The 19,572-nt window shown below is 53.2% G+C and overlaps 3 protein-coding genes across 3 annotated transcripts; 1 reads left to right on the forward strand and 2 right to left on the reverse strand.

Moving 5' to 3' along the window:
- Positions 1 to 2,074: 2,074 nt before the first annotated feature.
- On the forward strand, positions 2,075 to 3,783 carry CDEST_14247 (Putative cytochrome P450; the record flags this gene model as incomplete). The annotated part of the gene is made up of 4 exons (XM_062930403.1): positions 2,075 to 2,083; positions 2,223 to 2,753; positions 2,822 to 3,521; positions 3,578 to 3,783. The coding sequence occupies 4 exons, from the start codon at positions 2,075 to 2,077 to the stop codon at positions 3,781 to 3,783; spliced, it is 1,446 nt and encodes a 481-aa protein (XP_062786454.1).
- Positions 3,784 to 3,906: 123 nt separating this feature from the next.
- CDEST_14248 (Putative major facilitator superfamily, MFS transporter superfamily) lies at positions 3,907 to 5,692 on the reverse strand (the record flags this gene model as incomplete). The annotated part of the gene is made up of 3 exons (XM_062930404.1): positions 3,907 to 4,266; positions 4,398 to 5,177; positions 5,294 to 5,692. The coding sequence occupies 3 exons, from the start codon at positions 5,690 to 5,692 to the stop codon at positions 3,907 to 3,909; spliced, it is 1,539 nt and encodes a 512-aa protein (XP_062786455.1).
- Positions 5,693 to 16,528: 10,836 nt separating this feature from the next.
- Positions 16,529 to 17,387, reverse strand: CDEST_14249 (Putative GNAT domain, acyl-CoA N-acyltransferase). Its single transcript, XM_062930405.1, has one exon. The coding sequence runs from the start codon at positions 17,266 to 17,268 to the stop codon at positions 16,705 to 16,707; it is 564 nt and encodes a 187-aa protein (XP_062786456.1). The 5' UTR covers positions 17,269 to 17,387; the 3' UTR covers positions 16,529 to 16,704.
- Between the last annotated feature and the right edge of the window lie 2,185 nt (positions 17,388 to 19,572).

A 19,572-nucleotide genomic window follows, 5' to 3' on the forward strand; every position in this document is an offset into this window, starting at 1 on the left:
CTCTTACTTTGATGATTGTTTGGGCTCTTGAAGGGAGTTTTAGCGAGCCCGCGACTTTACTTAGGAACTCGGTCATGTCACTACCTCGGCTATATATATTTTAAACGCCGAAGTTCGCAATGAGATGCTTCTTTTGGACTCTCAATCAGTCGTCACTGCTGAACTATCATTTTCCCAGAAGCTAAGTAATTCTTGGACATCCCCATCTCTCTCCAAGCAAAGTGTTTTTTGGGAAGCAAATACGAGTACGGTGCGGGTGCGGGAGTTAACCAAACTGACTGACGTCAAGGGAACAAGACCGTTCTTGACATGTAAAACGAACAGAAAACAATACGGATCGTGCCATAATATGAGAGTCCTGTTCCGAGAGCACGGTAGAACAGGGCCGGGCTCAAAGCCTAAAATAATCTTTTCCTGCGGTAAAGACAGATTCAGATGAGGTTGCCTCGGGGGACATTTCCGCGAACTAAGGTTCAGGTACAAGTGTCTAAAGTCTAACTCTGGGTGGCGTTGAGCAACCTCCGGAGACGTTCGCGGATTGTTTCTGTGCATTCGAATGATGGGAGACGAAGGTGGGAGTTTTCGGTAAGCCCGGCATAGCAGCGGTGTGCGTCATTCATTGCGAGCATGGGCGCCCCCTGAGCTGTCGTTGAAATAACATGAGCTTGGCTCTCAGGCAAGGTTCTCAATCCCTCCGGCGAGGTTCATACTTCATCCTATCAGCCACTTGACCGAGGAGCACTTGGCAATAGACCAAAAAGATATCAGAGTAATGCTTGATCATGTCCATTTCAGCGGACCTTTGAGTCGCACAGGGTACCGCTGGGTCCAGCAGCAAAATCTTGTCATATCAACAGTAAATAGCAGGATGCTACGGAGGAGGATGAGACTGAGTGACCTGGACTTGGCGGTTGGGGCCTAAACCCCCCATCCTCCCTAGCTTTCGTCTAGTTCGTTCGTGTCGTTCTACAGGTTTGGAAGCCGTATTCTGCCTCGAACCCCTCCGGGCGGTTTGCTTTGCGAGCCACTTGAGCTGTTGCATACAGGTACCTAGCAATACCTTTTCCGACATCCGCGCCTCTAAGAGGTGTTTAGTGTTTAGCGATTGGTCGCCAGGAAAGGCTAACAAAGTAACGCTATAAGCTTTTCCCCACCGGACACGCGATGGGAAGCTTGTTCTAGGTGTAATACAAGAGACATCGTTTGCCTCTTACAAAGTTGACAAAGGAACTTCGTTTGGCATTCGGCCAACAGTCCCGACGCGCTGATCGAAAGCTTCACTTGCTCGCTGAAAGTGAACACAGATCCTCCATCTAAGACAGCCCTTGCTCTTTGCGAAAACCCAAATAAGTGGTTAGTGATTTCTGAACATTAGCCGACGTCTGCGTAGCTTTAGAACGCGAGCTCGTTCTTATAATGTCCTAAACGAGTCAGCGGCTCGTCGGAGATGTTTGATCTATGTCAACCTTTGGGTTATACCATTTCGCCCCAGAGATAGGCTTTCAAGCCATTAGTGTATAAGGATAATCATCAACCGTGCGTCAGCGGAATTTATATCCCGTTCACGAACTTTGTGTATTTGGTAGGTATTCCAGGCCCGGAGAGGATCTGGTATCTAGGTTTAGCTCATATTAAGTTCTCGCAGTGCAGCAACTTTACTAAAAGGATGATTTAGCTGAGATTCGTCTTTACATACATTGTTATCTTGATAAGGGGAAACAGTTGGTTCTTTGCGAGGTGGACGTACGTTTTATTCACGCACTGTGTGGACTTCTTACGAACAAAATGACGATAAGCCTAAGGTCATTTTAAAACCCCAAGAGAACCTTCAATGTAGATATCGGAGAGGCTGTGTCGCTGAGTTGGAAGGCTGGATTCTCGGATGGTGCAGATCCGAACTGTGTGAAAAAACGGGTATAAGTAGATACCTGTTGGCCTTGTCGACTCTGCAGCGCAAGCTGTTCATCCCTCTGCACGTATTGTAAGCACTGCCTGCGAACACACAATCCTAGTTACGCAACTTCGAAGACCATAATAAAGCAGCACCACAAGCAGCAACCACAATAACAACAACATGTACTCGGTCTACATTGATCTCTCCTATTTCAGTCTTGCGAGCATATTAGCAGGTGTAGTGCTCGTCGTAGTATGCAAGCCCCGTTTTACAATTTGAAATCAGACATGCGCTGTCTACATAACTCTTGGACTGACAATCATCAAAGATAATTGAATTCATACACTCAGGCATCACGAATCCTCTATCGCACATTCCCGGCCCGTGGTATACCAGGTTCACAGCCATCCCATCAACCTACAACCGATACGCTGCGAGGCATCCCGTATGGATACACGAGTTGCACGCGAAATATGGCCCGATAGTTCGATTCTCCCCACTCCATGTCGACGTCTGTGATCTACCAACATGCCAACATATCCACAGCGTTCAGGCAGGTTTTTACAAAACGTCTTTTTATTCCGATCTAGTTCCTGATTCTTCAAACGTTTTTACCGAGACCAACCCCGAGGTTCATGCCAAATACAAGCGCCTCCTAGCTCAGCCGATGTCAGAGACTGGCCTAAAGGTGTTTTACTCCCGTATCGACGACCATTCGCGACTCGCGATTGAAGGCATGCGCAACGAGTGCAGAACTCGCGGTGCAGCCGATATTGCCAAATGGTTCACGTTGTTCTCGTATGATTGCATTGGCGACTTGGTGTTTGGTCAATCGTTTGAAACCCTAAAAACAGGCAAGGTCTGTGGTTTACCTACCGTTACTGCGACTCACTAGGAGATCATGCTGATGTCGGATATCTGTGACAGATGAGTCAGTCCGTGCAGGATTTTGCTATGATGGGATACGTCAGCAACCTCCGAATCACGTTTCCGTTCCTATCGCGACTTGCGAAATACCTGCCAATCCCGGTGTTCAGAGACGCTCGTGCACTTCAACATCGAACTGTCGACTACGCTCAACAGTCGTTAGATCGTTATGCTGAACGCAGAAAGGAAACAAGCGTCGAATCCTATCCAACTTTGTTCTCGAGCTTATACACATCTGGAGACGGGAAGATGTTGACGCCAATCCAGATGCGCGACAACGCCCAGGTATATATCGTCGGAGGTACTGACACTACTGCCACTACCTTGGTGTACCTTGTTTGGTCTGTGTGTAAGAGCCCACAGATCAGATCCAGACTATTGGAGGAGTTGGGCACTCTTCCAGATGACTACACCTATGGCAACCAACTCAAGGACTTGACCTATTTGAACTGGATTATACAAGAGACTCTCAGGCTCTTTTCGGCCCTTCCTGCTGGACTTCCTCGCCTGGTCCCTGCAGGCGGTCAGGAACTAGCTGGTCATTTCGTCCCGCAGGGGATTACCGTGACGACACAAGCATATAGTCTACATCGCGATGAGAAAGCCTTTCCCGATCCGGATCGTTTCCATCCTGAGAGATGGCAACATCCCACACAACGGATGAAAGAATGTTTACTAGCCTTTGGTGGAGGGGCTAGATGTAAGTTTGCGTTATTATCTCACGTGCAATACGACTGTTATACTAACCGGGCGTAGCCTGTTCTGGACGGAACCTAGCGATGATTGAGCTCCGACTGATGGCATCGAGATTTTTCAAGGCGTTTCCAGAAGCTCTGGCATCCGAAACCGAGGGTATGTCCGACGAGGACATGGATCCAGCGTTGTATTTCCTGATGATGCCAAGCGGCCATCGTTGCTTAATGAATTTATCTGAAAGAAATGCACCTACAACGTCAGGTTAGGCTCAATAACATGTATCGCATAGCGGTATGTTTTAATAGGATATCTCAACCCTTTAGTAACTTCTAGGTACAAACATACTAGCTCTCGTTGAACAAGAGGTTTCGGCTAGGGAAGACTCCAGTCTAGTACATGTACCGGAAGCTCCTGTTCTCAAAGTCGGTCAAGTCCTCCAGCACCGCCGCGTCATTCCCCTCGGGGGGAGAGCCGCTCTGCTCGACATCACGCATCTTGTTCCTGCGGATGAGCAGCAGCCTCAGGGCAATGGCAATAGCCACTTGAGCAGCAATGCAGCCAATAATGAGCTTGCAGCCGGTCTGGTAGATGGGGGCTTCGGACCCGAGGAAGCCGTGGGGCCCAATGATGTTGCCAATGCAGTAGGCGAGGAAAACAAAGGCGGTGGCTGTGGTCCTCTTGGTATAGCCACCGACGTTGGATGCGGGCATTTGGAGAGCGACGATGAGAGCACCGGTGAAAGAAGAGCACTGAAATCATGTTAGTAAATACTGCCAACAGTTGAGTCATTCTCAGACAAAAATGACAGAGTGTGACATGCCATGTAGTAGCCTGCCAGAAGACCACCCTTCATGGAGCGAGGAAGTTGCCAAAACAGCACGACAGCAATCAGCGTCGGCAGTAGCCAGATGATCATGACGTATGTACGGGCGTTCTTCACGCGAGATGCCATGTACGGGCCAGTAAACATGTATATAGCCGTGAAGGCACCATACGGGATGCCGTATGCAGTCGTGAGGAGGGCATCATGGGTGAATCCTTTGACGATGAGCTTGACAAAGTTTGCGATGCCGCCGTTGATGATCTCGTTGAACAGCACAAACCAGAAGAGAAGCCACACCTGGCCGTCACGGAACACTTCTTTGACCTGCTTCATTCTGATTTTGCTGTTGAAGACACCGCCACGGGCGCGCGCATTCTGGGCAATGAGCATGGCGCGCTCCTCAATGGTGAAGCGCTTGGCAGTCAGAACGTTGTCAGGCATAAAGAGGTAGAGCACGATGCCCCAGACAACAGTCAGACCGCCGCAAAGAATGTAGATGATGCGCCAGACGTCCCATCCCTTGGCCTGACCAACTCCGTAAAAAAGCACGCCGCCGGTCATGCTGCCAATGCCGTTGAAGCAGTAGAAGAGACCGGCACGGGAAGGCTGCTTGCCGCGGTCGAACCATTGCGAAACGATGAGCATAAAGGCGGGAGTTATAACCGATTCAAAAACGCCGAGGAGGAATCTGCAGATGGCAAGCCCGGTGAAATTGTGTGCGGCGGCTGTGCAGAGGAGAATCGTGCCCCAGCTGAGGACGAATGCCGCCACAATCTTGCCGGTTGGGTAGTGCTGGGCAATGTACGATGCGGGCCACTCAGCCGCCAGGTAGGCAAACTGCGCAAGTTGAAAATCAGCGGTTGTCCGGTCAAAGGCAGGAGAATTTGATCTTGAGATCAGGATATCCAATGCCGGAATAACAAGGGGGTTCGAATCATCATCATCCGACTTACGTAGAAAATGGATGCCATCCAGCTGTATTCGTCGCTGGTCATACCAGTGGAAGTGAAGAGATCAAAGACGGCAGAGTAGCTGAGGGCCTGCTTGTCGATATACTGGAGGAGGTAGGTGCCGCAGAGTAGGGGCATCAGTTGCCAGTCGATCTTGCGGCGGAGCCTCTTCAAGGCGGCTTCGTCGCTCATAAGCGCTTCGAGACTCGCATTGGGGATGCCATGCTCATGAAGGAACAGCTGAGCCTCGTCGAGGTTGGCGGTCTCCGCGACCTTCATGTCGTCAACGGCCTCACAGTCGCCGTCGACGTTGGACTGGGCCTTGATGCAGTCGTGCTGAGCCTTCTGGTCGTCCACGGCCGCAAGGTTGGGGGTCTTCTCGTTATTGACGTTGTCAGCCATGGTGGGGTTCCTGGTTGGTGGCGGCGCGAGAATGAATGTTGTTGTTGTTGTTGTTGTATTTAACGCCATGGCGGCAAGGTTGGAACCCTTGTCGCAGACCTCCCGAAGGGTATGTGGCGTGGAGAGCCGTGGGCTAGGACTATGTACTTCATACATCGCCCTTCCTTTCGTCCTCCAAATCCTGCCTGATGGCTACTATGCCTTCTATCTGTCCCTGGTTCCCGCTGGTTCCCCAGTTTCATTGCTTCCCGTCTATTTCCCTTTAGGGGTTGAGTTGGCTGTCTAGATCCCGTGCCGAAGCCCGTTCCCTAGTAGCGTGGACAGATCTTCCGGAAGAAGTTTGTCACGTGCAGGAAGGCCTCAAAGCCTTTTGGGTCAGTCATTAGTCCCTTGAAGTATCGTTCAAGAGACCCCATAGGTCCTATGGGGTCGAGCGGACCAGTTGGGTAGAGGGTGGGCCACTGCTGCCTCCTCGCCAGGGTCGCGCGAGAATGAATGTAATGGTGTTGAATCGCACGATTTGACTTAAGGGCGGGTTGACCTTCAGCTGCCTTGTTAAGACTTTTGGAAGAGAATCACATCAACAACTTAAGTACACGAGGCCTCACTGTTGCGATACAGCCTAAATACGTATCCGCAGCAGCTATCGTTGAACAAGATAATCGGACCAAGTCTCCGATGGCTTCCCATTCCGTCTCCCAATACGGACACGGTTCCCAAAAGTAGGGCCAGTAACTTGTTCCGGGGGGCATGACCGTGATCCCGGCCTAGTCTGTTTTACCCCAGATCTGGCTTATCGTCGCTTTCTCCCCAACTCGCCTCCTGGACCCGCCAGTATCGCGCACGACTAAGTTCCTGAGCGGGGGACCGGGGTGGGAGTGTGCCCATCTTTCCCGCGGGAAACCTGGAGATAGCGAGTTAGTGCACAAGCCAAAGGGCAATCGTGGCGGGTCAAGTGGCCCACCGACCTCGGACTTTCATCCGGGCACTGATATGATGATATCATGTGATGAACACCGAACGTTGAGGAAATAGAGAATGAACAGTGGGTGATCTTTCTAAGATCTATCCTACACAAAGGTTCGGGTTGAAATACCGATGAAATCAGCCACATGACATCCACGTATGGCTTGTGCCATCCAGAGTGAGTAGCTGACAGAGCGGTCCTGCTTCACGACATATCAAAAGCACGCAAGTGGTTGGGAATTACTATAAATGCTCTCTCGTATCTGCAGTTATCGGGCTTTCAGAGTCTCATCGGGAAGAATAGACGGTGCTTTGATCAAGAATGTTGAGCCTCCATGGTGCCTTAGTGTTAGTCCATTACGTAGTTACATTCATTTTACACATGACATGAATGAGGATTCGACATTTGTCTATCCTCAAGACGTTGGCTCCTGGTTAGGCGGCTTCAAGTTGTAAATAGTTTCAAACTAAGTCGCCAAAGCACAATCTACATCGAGCTGAAGGAAACAACCACGCATCTGCTTAGCCTGGACGGCTGGCAACATGACACCACTGGAGAGCTCTAGTCCTCCCACCTCTCCGAAACTCTCCACCAAAAGTTGCATTGCTCCTCACCCCACCTATAGTCCTGCATCTGGGCAGCTGTTCCCTTGCCGGTCCCGCCAGCCCTCTCGTCATTCCCTTCACCAAGCACCATGGTCGAGGGTCTGCCATCCTTCCAAGCCGTCCACTCCTCCCTCGCGGCAAACTTGCCCTTCTTCAGCGCGGAAGGGTCTCCCTTGGTGATGAAGCTGACGCAGTATGCGTGAAACTTGCCCGAGACCTCGTCTTGCGCGGCGGAAATCCCTCGCACTTCCGAGTTATACGTCTGATATCGCATCTGGTCGCCGTGGACGGCGCCCAGAAGCGCCGTCCTGTTCAAGGCCCAGTGATACAGGAACACAGGGGGGTCTGGCGGCGAGTTGCTGGAACCCCAAATGGCCGTCTGGCGGACCGGGCACGTGTACGCGTAGTGGCCGTAGGCGGCCTCGATGCGGCGGTATTGAGCTCCCGCGCCGTGCTTGGCGAGCATTTGGTCTGCGTAGGGCGAGGTTGGATCCGTCGCAGGATCGGGGTACAACGCTTCCAGCTCTGCCAGCTCAGACTTGGTGAGGTGAGGGAGCAGCGTGCTGAAGAAGTCGATGAAATCTTCCGAAGCGTTGGTGGTCTTGGGCACGTAGTTGGCGCCCTCGTTGTGGGTGGAACCGGTCAGCATGGGCACCTTGTTCCAGTTGCCCGACTTCCAGGCGTCGAGAGGCCGACGTGAGATGATGTGACCGTCCAAGACGGGCTGCCATGCCCAGCGGACCGAGGGCTCGGATCGCGCAAAGACATCTTTGCCAGCCCTGTCAACGGTTTCCGAAGACAAGGCTCGCAAACACACCAGGATACCGGGGTCGCGAAGGTCCTTATAGTGACCGCACGGGGTAAGATCCAGAAATTCCCGGAAATGCTGCGTGTTGAGCGCGGAGGAGGGCGAGTGGATGGTTCTTGCGGTATGTGCGCCGCTGTCCATGATGGCTTTGTGGAAGAGCTTCTTCGGCTGCTTGACGTCCATGATGAGGTGTCCAATCTGAGCTGATGTCAGTCGTAGTGGTTTATCAACAAATGTGGACAGTAGCACTTACACCATGCGCAGCGGCGCTGAGGCCCATGACAGTCACATCATCCGGATCGCCGCCGAAGTCGGCAATGTTCTCATGCACCCACTCGAGAGCGGCGTACATGTCTCGCAGACCAAGATTCAGAAGACCCTCCTTTTCAGTGAGCTCAGTGTTGAGTCCGCCAAATACACCTATACGATACTGCATGCTGACAGCGACGAAAGGCTCCGGTGAATGGGCCAGCATGGTGTATGTGTTGTGCATCCTTGCTGCGCCGCGATTGAAGGCGCCGCCGGGGATGAGCACTGACACGGGCAGCTTTGCGCTCGATGTATCGTGACCGTGCGGCCTGAAGACGTTAATGGTCAAGCAATCCTCGGATTCGACGTCAGGTCCAAGTAGAGGATCCTCCAAGAACGGGACCATTTGTTTGCCGGGACATCTTTCCAGGTCTCAGTCAATCCTATACTCCCAGTTCGTGCATTCGATCTCGGTTCATGCACTCACCTAGGCCCCATGTAGAATGCCTCCAAAGTGTCATTGCCTTCTGGCACAGGCACTGCAGATCTGAACCTGAGGTCGTTGATGGGAGGCAGTGCGTAGGGGATGCCAAGGAACCCTTCGACAGGCGCCGGAATCTTGCCATCATCGAGCAGCTTGCCGACGACTATTCCCTGCTTGATCCTCACTGTCGGATGGACGTCATGATGTTGTTGTTGTTGTTGTATTTAACGCCATGGCGGCAAGGTTGGAACCCTTGTCGCAGACCTCCCGAAGGGTATGTGGCGTGGAGAGCCGTGGGCTAGGACTATGTACTTCATACATCGCCCTTCCTTTCGTCCTCCAAATCCTGCCTGATGGCTACTATGCCTTCTATCTGTCCCTGGTTCCCGCTGGTTCCCCAGTTTCATTGCTTCCCGTCTATTTCCCTTTAGGGGTTGAGTTGGCTGTCTAGATCCCGTGCCGAAGCCCGTTCCCTAGTAGCGTGGACAGATCTTCCGGAAGAAGTTTGTCACGTGCAGGAAGGCCTCAAAGCCTTTTGGGTCAGTCATTAGTCCCTTGAAGTATCGTTCAAGAGACCCCATAGGTCCTATGGGGTCGAGCGGACCAGTTGGGTAGAGGGTGGGCCACTGCTGCCTCCTCGCCAGGGTCGCTGGGCAGTAGACCAGATGATCTACTTCCTTTGCCTCCCCGCAGGAGCAGGTTAGCAAAGCTTCGGTGTGGTTAAAGCGTCGGTGATAGTGTTCAAAGTCCCCGTGGCCCGACCGGGCCGCTAAGAGGTGGTGAAGGGTGCTCCGTGGTAGGGCGAGTTCGGGAGGGCAGGAGAAGTGTAAGCTCAGTCCAAGCTGGGTGTAGCGTTCTGTCGCCTCTTTACCCCACCACTGTCTGTACTGGTTTCGCAATCGTTCTCTACCAAGCCTCTTGATCCCGGAGAGTGTAGCTAGTTGGCCTAGCGGGACTGGCAGCGCTGTGCCCTCCTTGGCTAGCCGGTCCGCCTCTTCGTTGCCCTTAATCCCCTCGTGCCCTGGCGCCCAGTGGGTGTGGATGTTGTATATCCTAGCAGCAGCTTGGATCTCGAGAACCGCTGCTTGCGAGGTGTCTGGGGCCTCGCCCCGTATTCCTTGGATGACACTGGTGTTGTCGATGCAGATGTGTATGGGTTGGCCTTGGGAGGTTAAGAGGGCCCGCCGGAGTCCTATCCTCGCCCCTTCAGCCTCAGCGTCGAACACCTCTGCTAGACCGAGTCGGCCGCAGCCCTGGGCCACGCGCCTGTTGCTGCGGTAGATGACAAACCCATATCCTGTGGCTCCGTTCGTCGCTTTGGAGCCATCGGAAAAGACAACCATGTGGCTGTCTGGTACGGTCTTTAGCCAGGCCTGGAAAGCTTTGGCTGCTTCTTTCTTAGTCTGCAGGACTATGAGGTCTTGTGAGCCTGGGAGGTGCTGCGGTTGGATGAGTGCTGGTCTCGGGCATTTTGGTGCAAGGTCTGCAGTCCGTTGGAGCTTCGTCTGCTGCCGCCCTCGTTGGGAGAGCCTCGGGACAAGAGGGTGTTGTAGATCGACCTTCTTTAGACGTGCTGCAAAGCGTAGGCGGACTCCTTCTAGAGCCACCTTGCTTGGTGGTAGTCCAGCATCCCTAAGGAGGCTGCGCGTTGGGGTTGTTTTCCAGGCCGGCAGGATAGCCCTTGCTGCCGTCGTGATGACCCTTTCGAGCTTGATTGCAAGACCCTTCTGGCCTGTAGTGACTTCATCTATCGGGAGAGAAACATTGCGGCCGCTATCGATGGCTCTGCCAGGGGCTGGCTTGGTCATGCCTCCATACCAGGTCTCAGCCCCGTAGAGGGCGATTGGCAGGACGCAGGAGATCACAGCCTTGCGTACAGCAGCGGCTGGGAGCCCGCCTTTTGTGTTTGTCAGGTGTCTAAGATGTTGGGCCGCCTTCGTCGCCGCAGCCAGCTTTGTTTCAACATGGTGTCGGAAAGAAAGCCTCTTGTCGAACCAGACCCCTAGCCAACGTATGGGCTTCGTTGATGCTACGATTCTAAGGTGTCTCGCCTTGATCTCTGGCAGATCTCTTTGCTGATTATGTTTCCTTGTGAAGTGGATAGCCTCGGACTTCTTTGGGTCAAAAGCGACCTTGTTCTCCGTTCCCCAGTCGAGGATACGTGTGATCTCTTGGCCGAGGCTCGCAGCATTACTCTCAAGGGAAGGGCCCATAGCCAGAAGGCCGATGTCGTCTGCGTACCCGAACCGAAGCTTCGGGTCTTCTGCTAAGATGTCTGCGATGTAAAGCAGGAAGAGAATAGGAGACAGCGGGGAGCCCTGGGGCAGCCCGCAAGCCAGGGGGAAGTCCTCTGTTGTTGCGTCCTCCAGCCTGACTCTGGCTGTTCGGTTTGAAGCAAAGTGGAATATCAGTTTGGCCAGGCTGTGAGGCCAGCCTTGTTGGCGTAGCCGGACAATCAGCCGGTTCCGAAGGACAGAGTCAAAAGCCCCTTGGACGTCCATCGTCACCAATGTAGCTGTGAGCCCTTTGTCAAGGGCCATTTCGATGTCGTGGGCGAGGCAGGTGGTTAGGTCAACCGCTGACCTGCCAAGTAGAGCCCCTATTTGTTGTGGGCTGGTCACCCCTTCTAGGATGGTAAGGTAGGACATTCTTCTGGCTATCAGCCTCTCGAGACCTTTCCCAAGACAAGATAGCAGGGCTATTGGCCGCCAAGATCCGGCTTTTGAGAAGTCTGCTTTCCCTACTTTCTGGATCATAGCGACCTCTGCTCTGCGGAAAGGCTGGGGGAAGTAACCCGTCTGTATGCAGGCCTGGAACAGTTGTCTGACAGGCTCGGATACAAGGTTCCAGCAAGCCTGAAGCAGCCGTGTTGTGATCCCGTCGATGCCAGGGGTCGTGGTCTTTGTCAGGGTAGCCTCCCTCAGCTCTTCTTTACTGATGGCATCATGCCAGGGTATCCGTCGTCGAGAGACCGTAGGGACGTCGAACGGGTCTCCGGGCAGGTCATCCTGTGCACTGAACCTCTGTAGGAGGGCTCTTCGGAGTGCCTGGGCCTTAGCCTGAGTGTCGTTGATCGTCTGGCCCTCCACTACCAGAGGGGGGGCTTTGAGCCCTAGGCTAGCCTTTCGCCAGCCCATAATCTTGTAGAGTTCTTGGTCCGAGGTAACTCCTTCGATCTTAGCAGCCCAGTAGGCCCGCTTAGCTTTCCTGACTGTACTCAAGAAGACCTTCTGCTCTTCGAGGGTAGCGAGACGTGGGGTCTGCTCTAGTTCTTGGGCTTGTCGGCAGCAGGCCTCGCGGTACGTTCGGTGGGCTTCTGCGCACTCTTGTGTCCACCAAGGGGCCCCCTTCCCATGCTTTCCTCGATTCTTTCCTACAGCCTGGACAGCCGTGGAGAGAAGGTCGACTAGTCGTTCCGCTTGGGTGTCCAACTCGGCAGGGGTAGGTGCGTTCTGGAGGGTAGGTAAGACTAAGACTCCTGCTCTGATCAGGTCTCTAAACCGGGGTAGGGCCGAGTCTGGGACTGATAGTGACCGTGGTTGATCTGTCTGTTGTTGTCGGTGCCTATGAAGCGGGATTGTTGAGACAATTGCTTGATGATCGGCCCCTGGGTGAAGGTGTGGGCTGACCACTGCGTGTGCGAGCGGAATGTTCGAGAAGGTAAGGTCAAGTACATGGCCTTGGGCATGGGTCGCAGTCCCTGTCTCGCCGATGAAAGACAGGCCGTGGCCATCTGCCCAGTCTGCTATGTCGTCCCCCCTATTCCTGTTCCTCGATCCGGGCTCCCAGGAGTAGTGATGAGCGTTCACGTCCCCTGCCACAAGGACTCTTTCTGGCGGCCTGTATCCTAGGAGGGTTGTGGTCGTGTGACTGTGGGGATCTCCTGGTTGCCTGTATACGTTAACCACAGTAATTTCGTTGTTAACTGTGATCCATAAGATGTCCCTTGTCTGTGCGGGCCTCTGCTGCTGGGCCTTCCACTTCCTCCCTTTCCGTATGTAGGTCATTACCCTAGGTCTGGTCTCCCTGTCCTTCCAGGAATCCACTGGGACGTAGGAATCGAACCCTGGGTGTGTGTTGATTTGCATTTTGTCAACATAGCCTATCCAGGGTTCCTGGACCAGTATAATGTCGATCAGCTCAGCCCAGCAGAGCTCCAGGAAAGCTGTATGTGCTGGCGACTGCTTCCCTACGTTGCACTGAGCTATGCGTAGCACCTGTGGAGAGGCCTGCTTCGGCCTACGTCTCCGAGTCGAGTTCCAGGTGGGTGTAGGCATTAGCAACGTTGTAATCCGGTTTCTGGGCTACCCTCTGACTCCTGCTCAAGAGAGGTAGGATAGCGCGGTTAGTCTGGTTAGTCTGGGGAGGACCCTCGGCATCCTCGGGCTCATCCTCACTCATGCTGCTACTATCGGTGTCCCTGTCCCCGAGGCACACAATTGAGCTCTCGGAAGGTGTCCTTTTGCGTGGCCGCTTGGAGCCGGGCGGTTGATCCTGGTCGGTGGGAGGGAGATCCCCAGGCTGTTGGGTGCTGTTCCGAGAGGCGCTTAGGCCGGCCTCATAGAGGGCGTCATAGGCCTTCTGTCCAACCTTGCGGATCCGAGCCCGCTCCTTCCGGTCTGGGAGGGCAGGGATGCCGTTCATCGTCATAGGCCTAGCTGGGCAATTCTTGTGGCTAGCCTGGAACGGGCCGCAACAGTTCGCACACTTCGGTTTAGCTGTACAGGGCCCAGTCTCGTGCGAGTCTGAAGGTCTGCTGCAGTTGTTGCAGAGCGGCTGTCGGTTGCAGTAGCTGTTTGAGTGGTAGCCCTGGCAGCCGGGGTCGTGTCTGATGAGCGTCTTCCTCTTCTGAATGAGTTGGGACCTGCTGCTTTGGTTGAACAGTCTGAAGGGCTGTACCTCTGTTAGGAATGAGATGACCCAAGAGACTTCGTTCGTAATGGGGTTCGGCCCAAGGCGGGATTGCCGGGCCCGGGTGGGCTTCAGTCTTGTCTGGGCAAAGACCTCGTCTTCGATCAAGGTGGCTGGGTCCAGGGCGTCCCCATCAACGCTCCACAGTTTGGCTGGGCAGCGCGGGACGACGTAGGTAAACCACTTTATCGGGGTCTCTATCTTGTAAGCCCCTAAGCAGCCCGCTAGTTTTTGCTTGTCCGCGAGGAGGCCTTGCTGGATCTGCTTGTTTGACGGCCTCAGTGAGTATCCGGTCGCAATGTGGTAGATATGAGGGATATCTGCCAGTTGGAGGTCGAAGGTTCGGCAAACTGTCTGGCGGAGGGCAAAGGGAGCGTTCTTTCGGGCAGCCGACAGGCCCTCCTCCGGGATGCGGGCGAAGACCCGGAGGTCCTCTTTCGGTTGAGGTTGGGGCTGGGGTGGGGCCTGGGATCTTGTCTGGGGTCTGGCCTGCGGGCGGGTCGGAGCCCGGTGGGGGTCTGGAGCTGTACCTGGTGCCGAGGCCGTGACGGCGGCCCAGCTCCGGCTCAGTGGCGGAGCATGTTCCTTGTTGATGAGCTTCTTTAGGGCTTGGATCACATAGGCCGTAGCCTCTTTCGCGATCTGCTTCCTGGGGCCCTCAAAGCTGGAGACGACATTATCAACAGACTGCGCGATGGTTAAGAAGACGTCCTTGCGGGCCTCATAGTGCCTGGCCTCCTCGTCCAGGGCGGACAAGACAGAGCCAGTGGCGGTCCTACCAGTGGCTGGAGTTGAGATCGGAGTCCCCTTTGCCGTTGGGGGGGCTGGATTGAAGGTGTTAGGCTGGCTTCCCGCGAGACTGGGCCGGAGTGGCTGAGTCTCGGTATTGCGGCGGCGTTTAGCCCTTGGTGGAGAGGTTGGCTCTGGAGGTGGCCCAGAGCCCCGATCGGGGCCGGCCGGTGAGGCCGGCAGCGGTCCGATGCCCGCCGGAGGCTGTGAGGCCATCGCGGAAGGGCTCCGGAGCAGAGAAGTGAAGAGTTTTCGGCTGTTAAGGATTCTAGTGGTTCATCACCTGATTCACTAACAGCGGATGCCAAGAAAAATTAGGCGAGAGAGAAGTTGATGGACGTCATGACTGCCGAGGAGGTGCTGCCTTGCACTCGGGAAGTAGACTAGCAGAGCAGCCAACAAGACTGGAATCATTGCGAAAAGTCTCGGCGTGGTAGTGCTGGATGGGCCGGGAGCTTTGGTCATGGGTGGTGCAGACAGTGCTGGAGCCATGGTTGAAGTTACTCAGGTGGTACGACACAGCGCGACAGATAGGCAGTACTGTCGCTCGGCTGTTCTGTGTCTTTAGTACTATACCGGACGGTGAGAGATCGGAGTTGAGAGACTCACTTCATCGGCATTCGTTCCCGAGCTCCAGCTCAGCTGCTCGCGGCCCCTGGCGCCGGCAACGTGACTCCGTCCGCACAACTCCGAAAGAGGTGGGACGAAAAAACGACCGACGACGGTCCGATCCTACTCAGAACTGCCGTTAAGGCAAGAATTCCTTCGAGCCCGGATTATGCCTATCTTCATAGATGGTCACTGTACGCTTACTGCCTCTCCTTGCCTCGGAGTGGTGGCCGGAAACCGGTACCATGAACCGCTCTGATCGGATCATCATTTCGGTCATGGTGACGCCAATTAACATGCATGCGTTTTTGGGTTCGAAGGGATTGAGAGTAAGCGCCAGGGTATGGGTCCCAGAGTGAGCATGCTGCAGAATTTCAAGTTTCCTTGTAGTCTGAGCCATCTTGCAGCTGGTTCCCAATCGACTCCTATCAACTCCGACGAACTCCGAAAACGTGTCTATACGATAGGTAGTGCGGACAAGGTGGCCAAACAGCAATCGCTGTCTCGGATCATGATTCGTATTGCGATGCATGGTTGTCCGCGGCAAAGTCGATTTGTTGAGAGGCTCCAGGACAAAGCTGCATCCGACAACGGATGGGTCAAATACAGTTGCGGACTCTTCGGCTGACTGCATAAATATCTCCTCGCAATTGCTTGTCAACTTGGTGTGAGCAGATGGCTGACATATTCGTCATGTAAAAACGTGACAAGCGAGCCTAATGTGGAGCGGTTCGATCTTCATCGTCCTACGCTCTCCCAAAGTCCAAGATATACTGCCCAAAAGTCTTTTCCTCCTTTTTTCCTTCCCATAATGGGACAAGTGGTGGTTCTAGAACTTCAAAGACTGTTGCATCTTCTGGCCTGAAGAAATACATAACACTGTAACGAAAAAAGCTCTCCCCCAGCCACATGGGCTATCTGGACCGCGCCATCTTCAAAGGCCTTGCCTTGAGAATGATCGTGTAGATTGAGGAAAAGAACCCATACTTCTGGTAAGCTTTGAAAATGGTTTCAGCTTCTTGTTCGATTCTATTGATCTATTGACGAAGAGAGCATGTTTCGATAGCAGCCTTAGGTAGGCCTGAAGGGAGTGGAGGGTATTTTTCAGGGTAAAACCTAGTGTCATCAGCCATGTCTGGTCCAATTGTATTGAACAGCAGAGGATGGAGTCAAAGGTAAGGATCTGATTCTAAGACAGATTTACCTCAATGTAGTAATTGGGGCAACTGTGCTGTGAGCGAGAGTTCATGTCACATGTTGGCGATTGCCCTGACGGGTTCGCTGAGCCAGCCGCGCAGCACTTACGTAGGAGGGATGATAGAACCTTTGTTATGCAATGGATGTTGATTGGATACATTTTCTCTGGGTTTATTAATCCAAAAATGATATTTAAAATTTGTTGGAAATTATCCTTGTCCCAGTCGACGCATAGTTGAGTTTGCGTGAGAGGGGGCGTATTACTGAACATCTCAACCAAAAAAAAGTAACCCTTTGCAATTAACTGTCTTCGCCTCAGTCTACCTACCACGCGACAAACAATCAACCTCAGCCAGCCAACCAACCAATTGATCTTATCCTAATCCCTGCTCATTATACCAACGCCTTCTCCGATATCCTGTACTCGGCCGGGCCTGCAAGCAGCGGGGCAATGGCTGGATAATCTTCCTCGAACTGTCCCACTTTGACGACTTGATAGCCCATCTTCGAGTACCAAGCCTGAATTCTTCTCTTGAAGGGATGCTCAAAGGTGGTGGGAACAAGAAGCTCGAGCTGCATCACCTTGCATCCCTGTGACTGGCTATGCTCCTCGACGAATTGGACCAGCTTCTTCCCGAGCCCTAAACCTCGGTAGGCCGGACTCAGTGCCAGCATGGCGAAGGAATTTTGCGTCGGCGACACGCTCTTCAAAGAGACACATCCAACCGGCTCTTTTGCGGGGCTTTGAAACGCAACGGCGAGCCGGCCGGTGCGAATGAGGTCCGCCACTTCAAGAGGACTTGTTCGTTGATATCCTGGTAAGAAGATGTCGCCCTCGGTCTCGGTATACGACTTGTTCACAACGTTGACAATATCATGGACGAATTCAGTGCGCTCCGCAGCAGAAACAGGAGGGAACTCGATGGTGACCGGGTCAGTCAACTGCGAGGGCCCCATAATGGCGCTTTGAAATAGATTCGAAATGGAGGCTTAGTCAGTTGAGTTGTGGACCGAACAGGGACTTCCTAAGGCTGTGTGATGAGCATCGTACGTCTAGGAATGAGAGAATGAATAGTGGTTGATCTTCCTCAGATCTAAGCTCCACGATGGTTCGGGTTGAAATACCTGTGGGATAAGTCACGTGACAGCAACTTGTGGCTCGTGCCACACGTCGTGACTTACGGAGCAGTTTCGCATCACGACAGGCTGAGAAGTAAATGTCAGCTTTTCAGGCAAGGGTTGTGAAGTTTTGAGTGGGCGATTTGTATGGCAAAGTTTCCCAGCTGATAGCGTCTTCCCAACTAGGCGTTTTCCCCATCGACTGCGGGAAGTTCATCGTACGCTTCCAATCAACATCAACATCAAAACTTCCACACCACCGTGAGTGTGGCTGGTGTCCTTGGTTAACCAGTTCCTTCACGTTGATATAGTGATGTGAGCTCCTGCCTCCGAAAGGTTGTAATGACTCCTGACTTCCAGAAAGAGGTGAGCCGATGACTCAAGACTAGATCGTCCACCCGTCTCCTGCCTTGAACTTAGCTTAAGATTCATTCCTTTTTTCCACTTTTCAGATGAATTCCACTGGCATCCTCCCTGATTCTCTCTCAATCATGTTGTGGCATAGAAGCCGACCACTTTTAGTGCATCGGCTATTGCAACGATTTTGTCACGGACTCGGCCTTGGAAGAGTCAAGGCTGAAACCATCCTGCGGGCACTTTCGGCAGTGGAGAGAACACGCGAGCCATGACAGCGCAAAAGGTTCGGCATCAATCCTTGATTTGATGGAATATGTCTGAGCCGTTGGAAAGATAAGCAACTCAAGTACGTGGAAAAGAAAACGTATCGTAGGTCTAATAGGTTTGGTGGATGGCCTCCTAGCTTGTCAACGGTTGCAATAACAAATTCAATATCCATTGGTAAAGGAACAATCGGCTGAGGGAGGGGAGACTTGTAGCTTGTCCTTCGGACCACAGGTAACAACAGGCAGGCGAAGGAAGACATCCGCTCCATGCGCAATGCAGTGGAGGGAAGTGGTGAGGCGAGGTCGTTCAAATTGATGGGAAGTTAACTCACTATCGGCATTAGTTGTGGAACAGCCACGGAACCGGGTGATTCCCATCCTCCGTCGTCCGACGGTCCTGACGCGGGTTCTGACGCTGAGGTTAATTGTCTGCCACACGCCTTAGCCTTGACGCCTGCCCCGGCCTGTCTGTTACACAAAGTCCACAAGCTCTGTGTGCAGATCACGAAACCAAACACAGATGGCGAGAGTTTACCACCTCAGGCCGAGTGCGAAGCGAAGCGAGGCATTTGTAAAGTTTAAGAGGAAATGTTGAGTTTGAATTGGGAAGCTTCGCGGTCGGGTGATTATATCCGCAGTCGAGAAAGAAGCTAAGGGCAACTCACTGGGACCTCGCAGCGGTCCGCGTGTCGGCAACCACTGGTATGGTTACCAGCGATATACCGAACGGGGAAAAGTGTGGTTGTATTGCTTAAATGATCTGTCGGATCTACTCAAACGAGTGGCATCTATCTCTTGTAGGTAAATCCTGGCCCGACTGTGTCTTTTGGGTAAATGATGCCTATATCGGGTCGGTTTTACTTAAGCGAGGGTATCACAATTTTTTCAACCGGGCTGCCAACCTCTAAAGCAGCCTTTCCTTAGACACAAACGAAGGTTGCTGGCAAATTTGAGAAGGGGGATGATACGACTGAACGGGTATCTACACAAGACTAGAACAGTTCCATCTGACATATGCTCCTGTGGGCAGGTAGCGGAGACGGCGAAACACTTTGTGTTCTAATGCATGAGACGGATCGAGCAACGGCGATAAATGCAACAGAAGACAGGGCAACGGATAGACAATCCCCTCTTCAATTTGGGAGGTTTTATTTGAGAGAAAAACTGCTCACAGCGGTGAAACACTGGAAATCTACAAGTAACATGGAAGCAGTGCGGGCACCGATCAAACACGTGTTAGGCATAGGACGACCCGACGAAGGGGACCTAATCCAACACCATTGACTCTACACCCCACGCTAACCAATCAACTCATGCTCGGCAGCAGGTTCGCGCCAACGGCTGGAGATAAGAAGCTGGGCACCGGGAGAAAACGCTTTCACGGACGACCTGTTACCAGACCCCCACGAGCCCATAGCGTACCTTTACGACGAAATCGATGTAACGGAGTGTAAGTCCGCCCCTCGGCTGGTCGGAGCCGAACCTTACCATACCACACAAGCCTGCCTTGACGTGCTCA

The sequence above is a fragment of the Colletotrichum destructivum genome, chromosome 9, assembly GCF_034447905.1.
Source record: "Colletotrichum destructivum chromosome 9, complete sequence".
NCBI lineage: Eukaryota > Fungi > Ascomycota > Sordariomycetes > Glomerellales > Glomerellaceae > Colletotrichum > Colletotrichum destructivum.

Excerpts from the sequence above, each read along its gene's own strand:
- CDEST_14249 (XM_062930405.1), bottom strand. The coding sequence starts at position 17,268 with ATGGGGCCCTCGCAGTTGACTGACCCGGTCACCATCGAGTTCCCTCCT.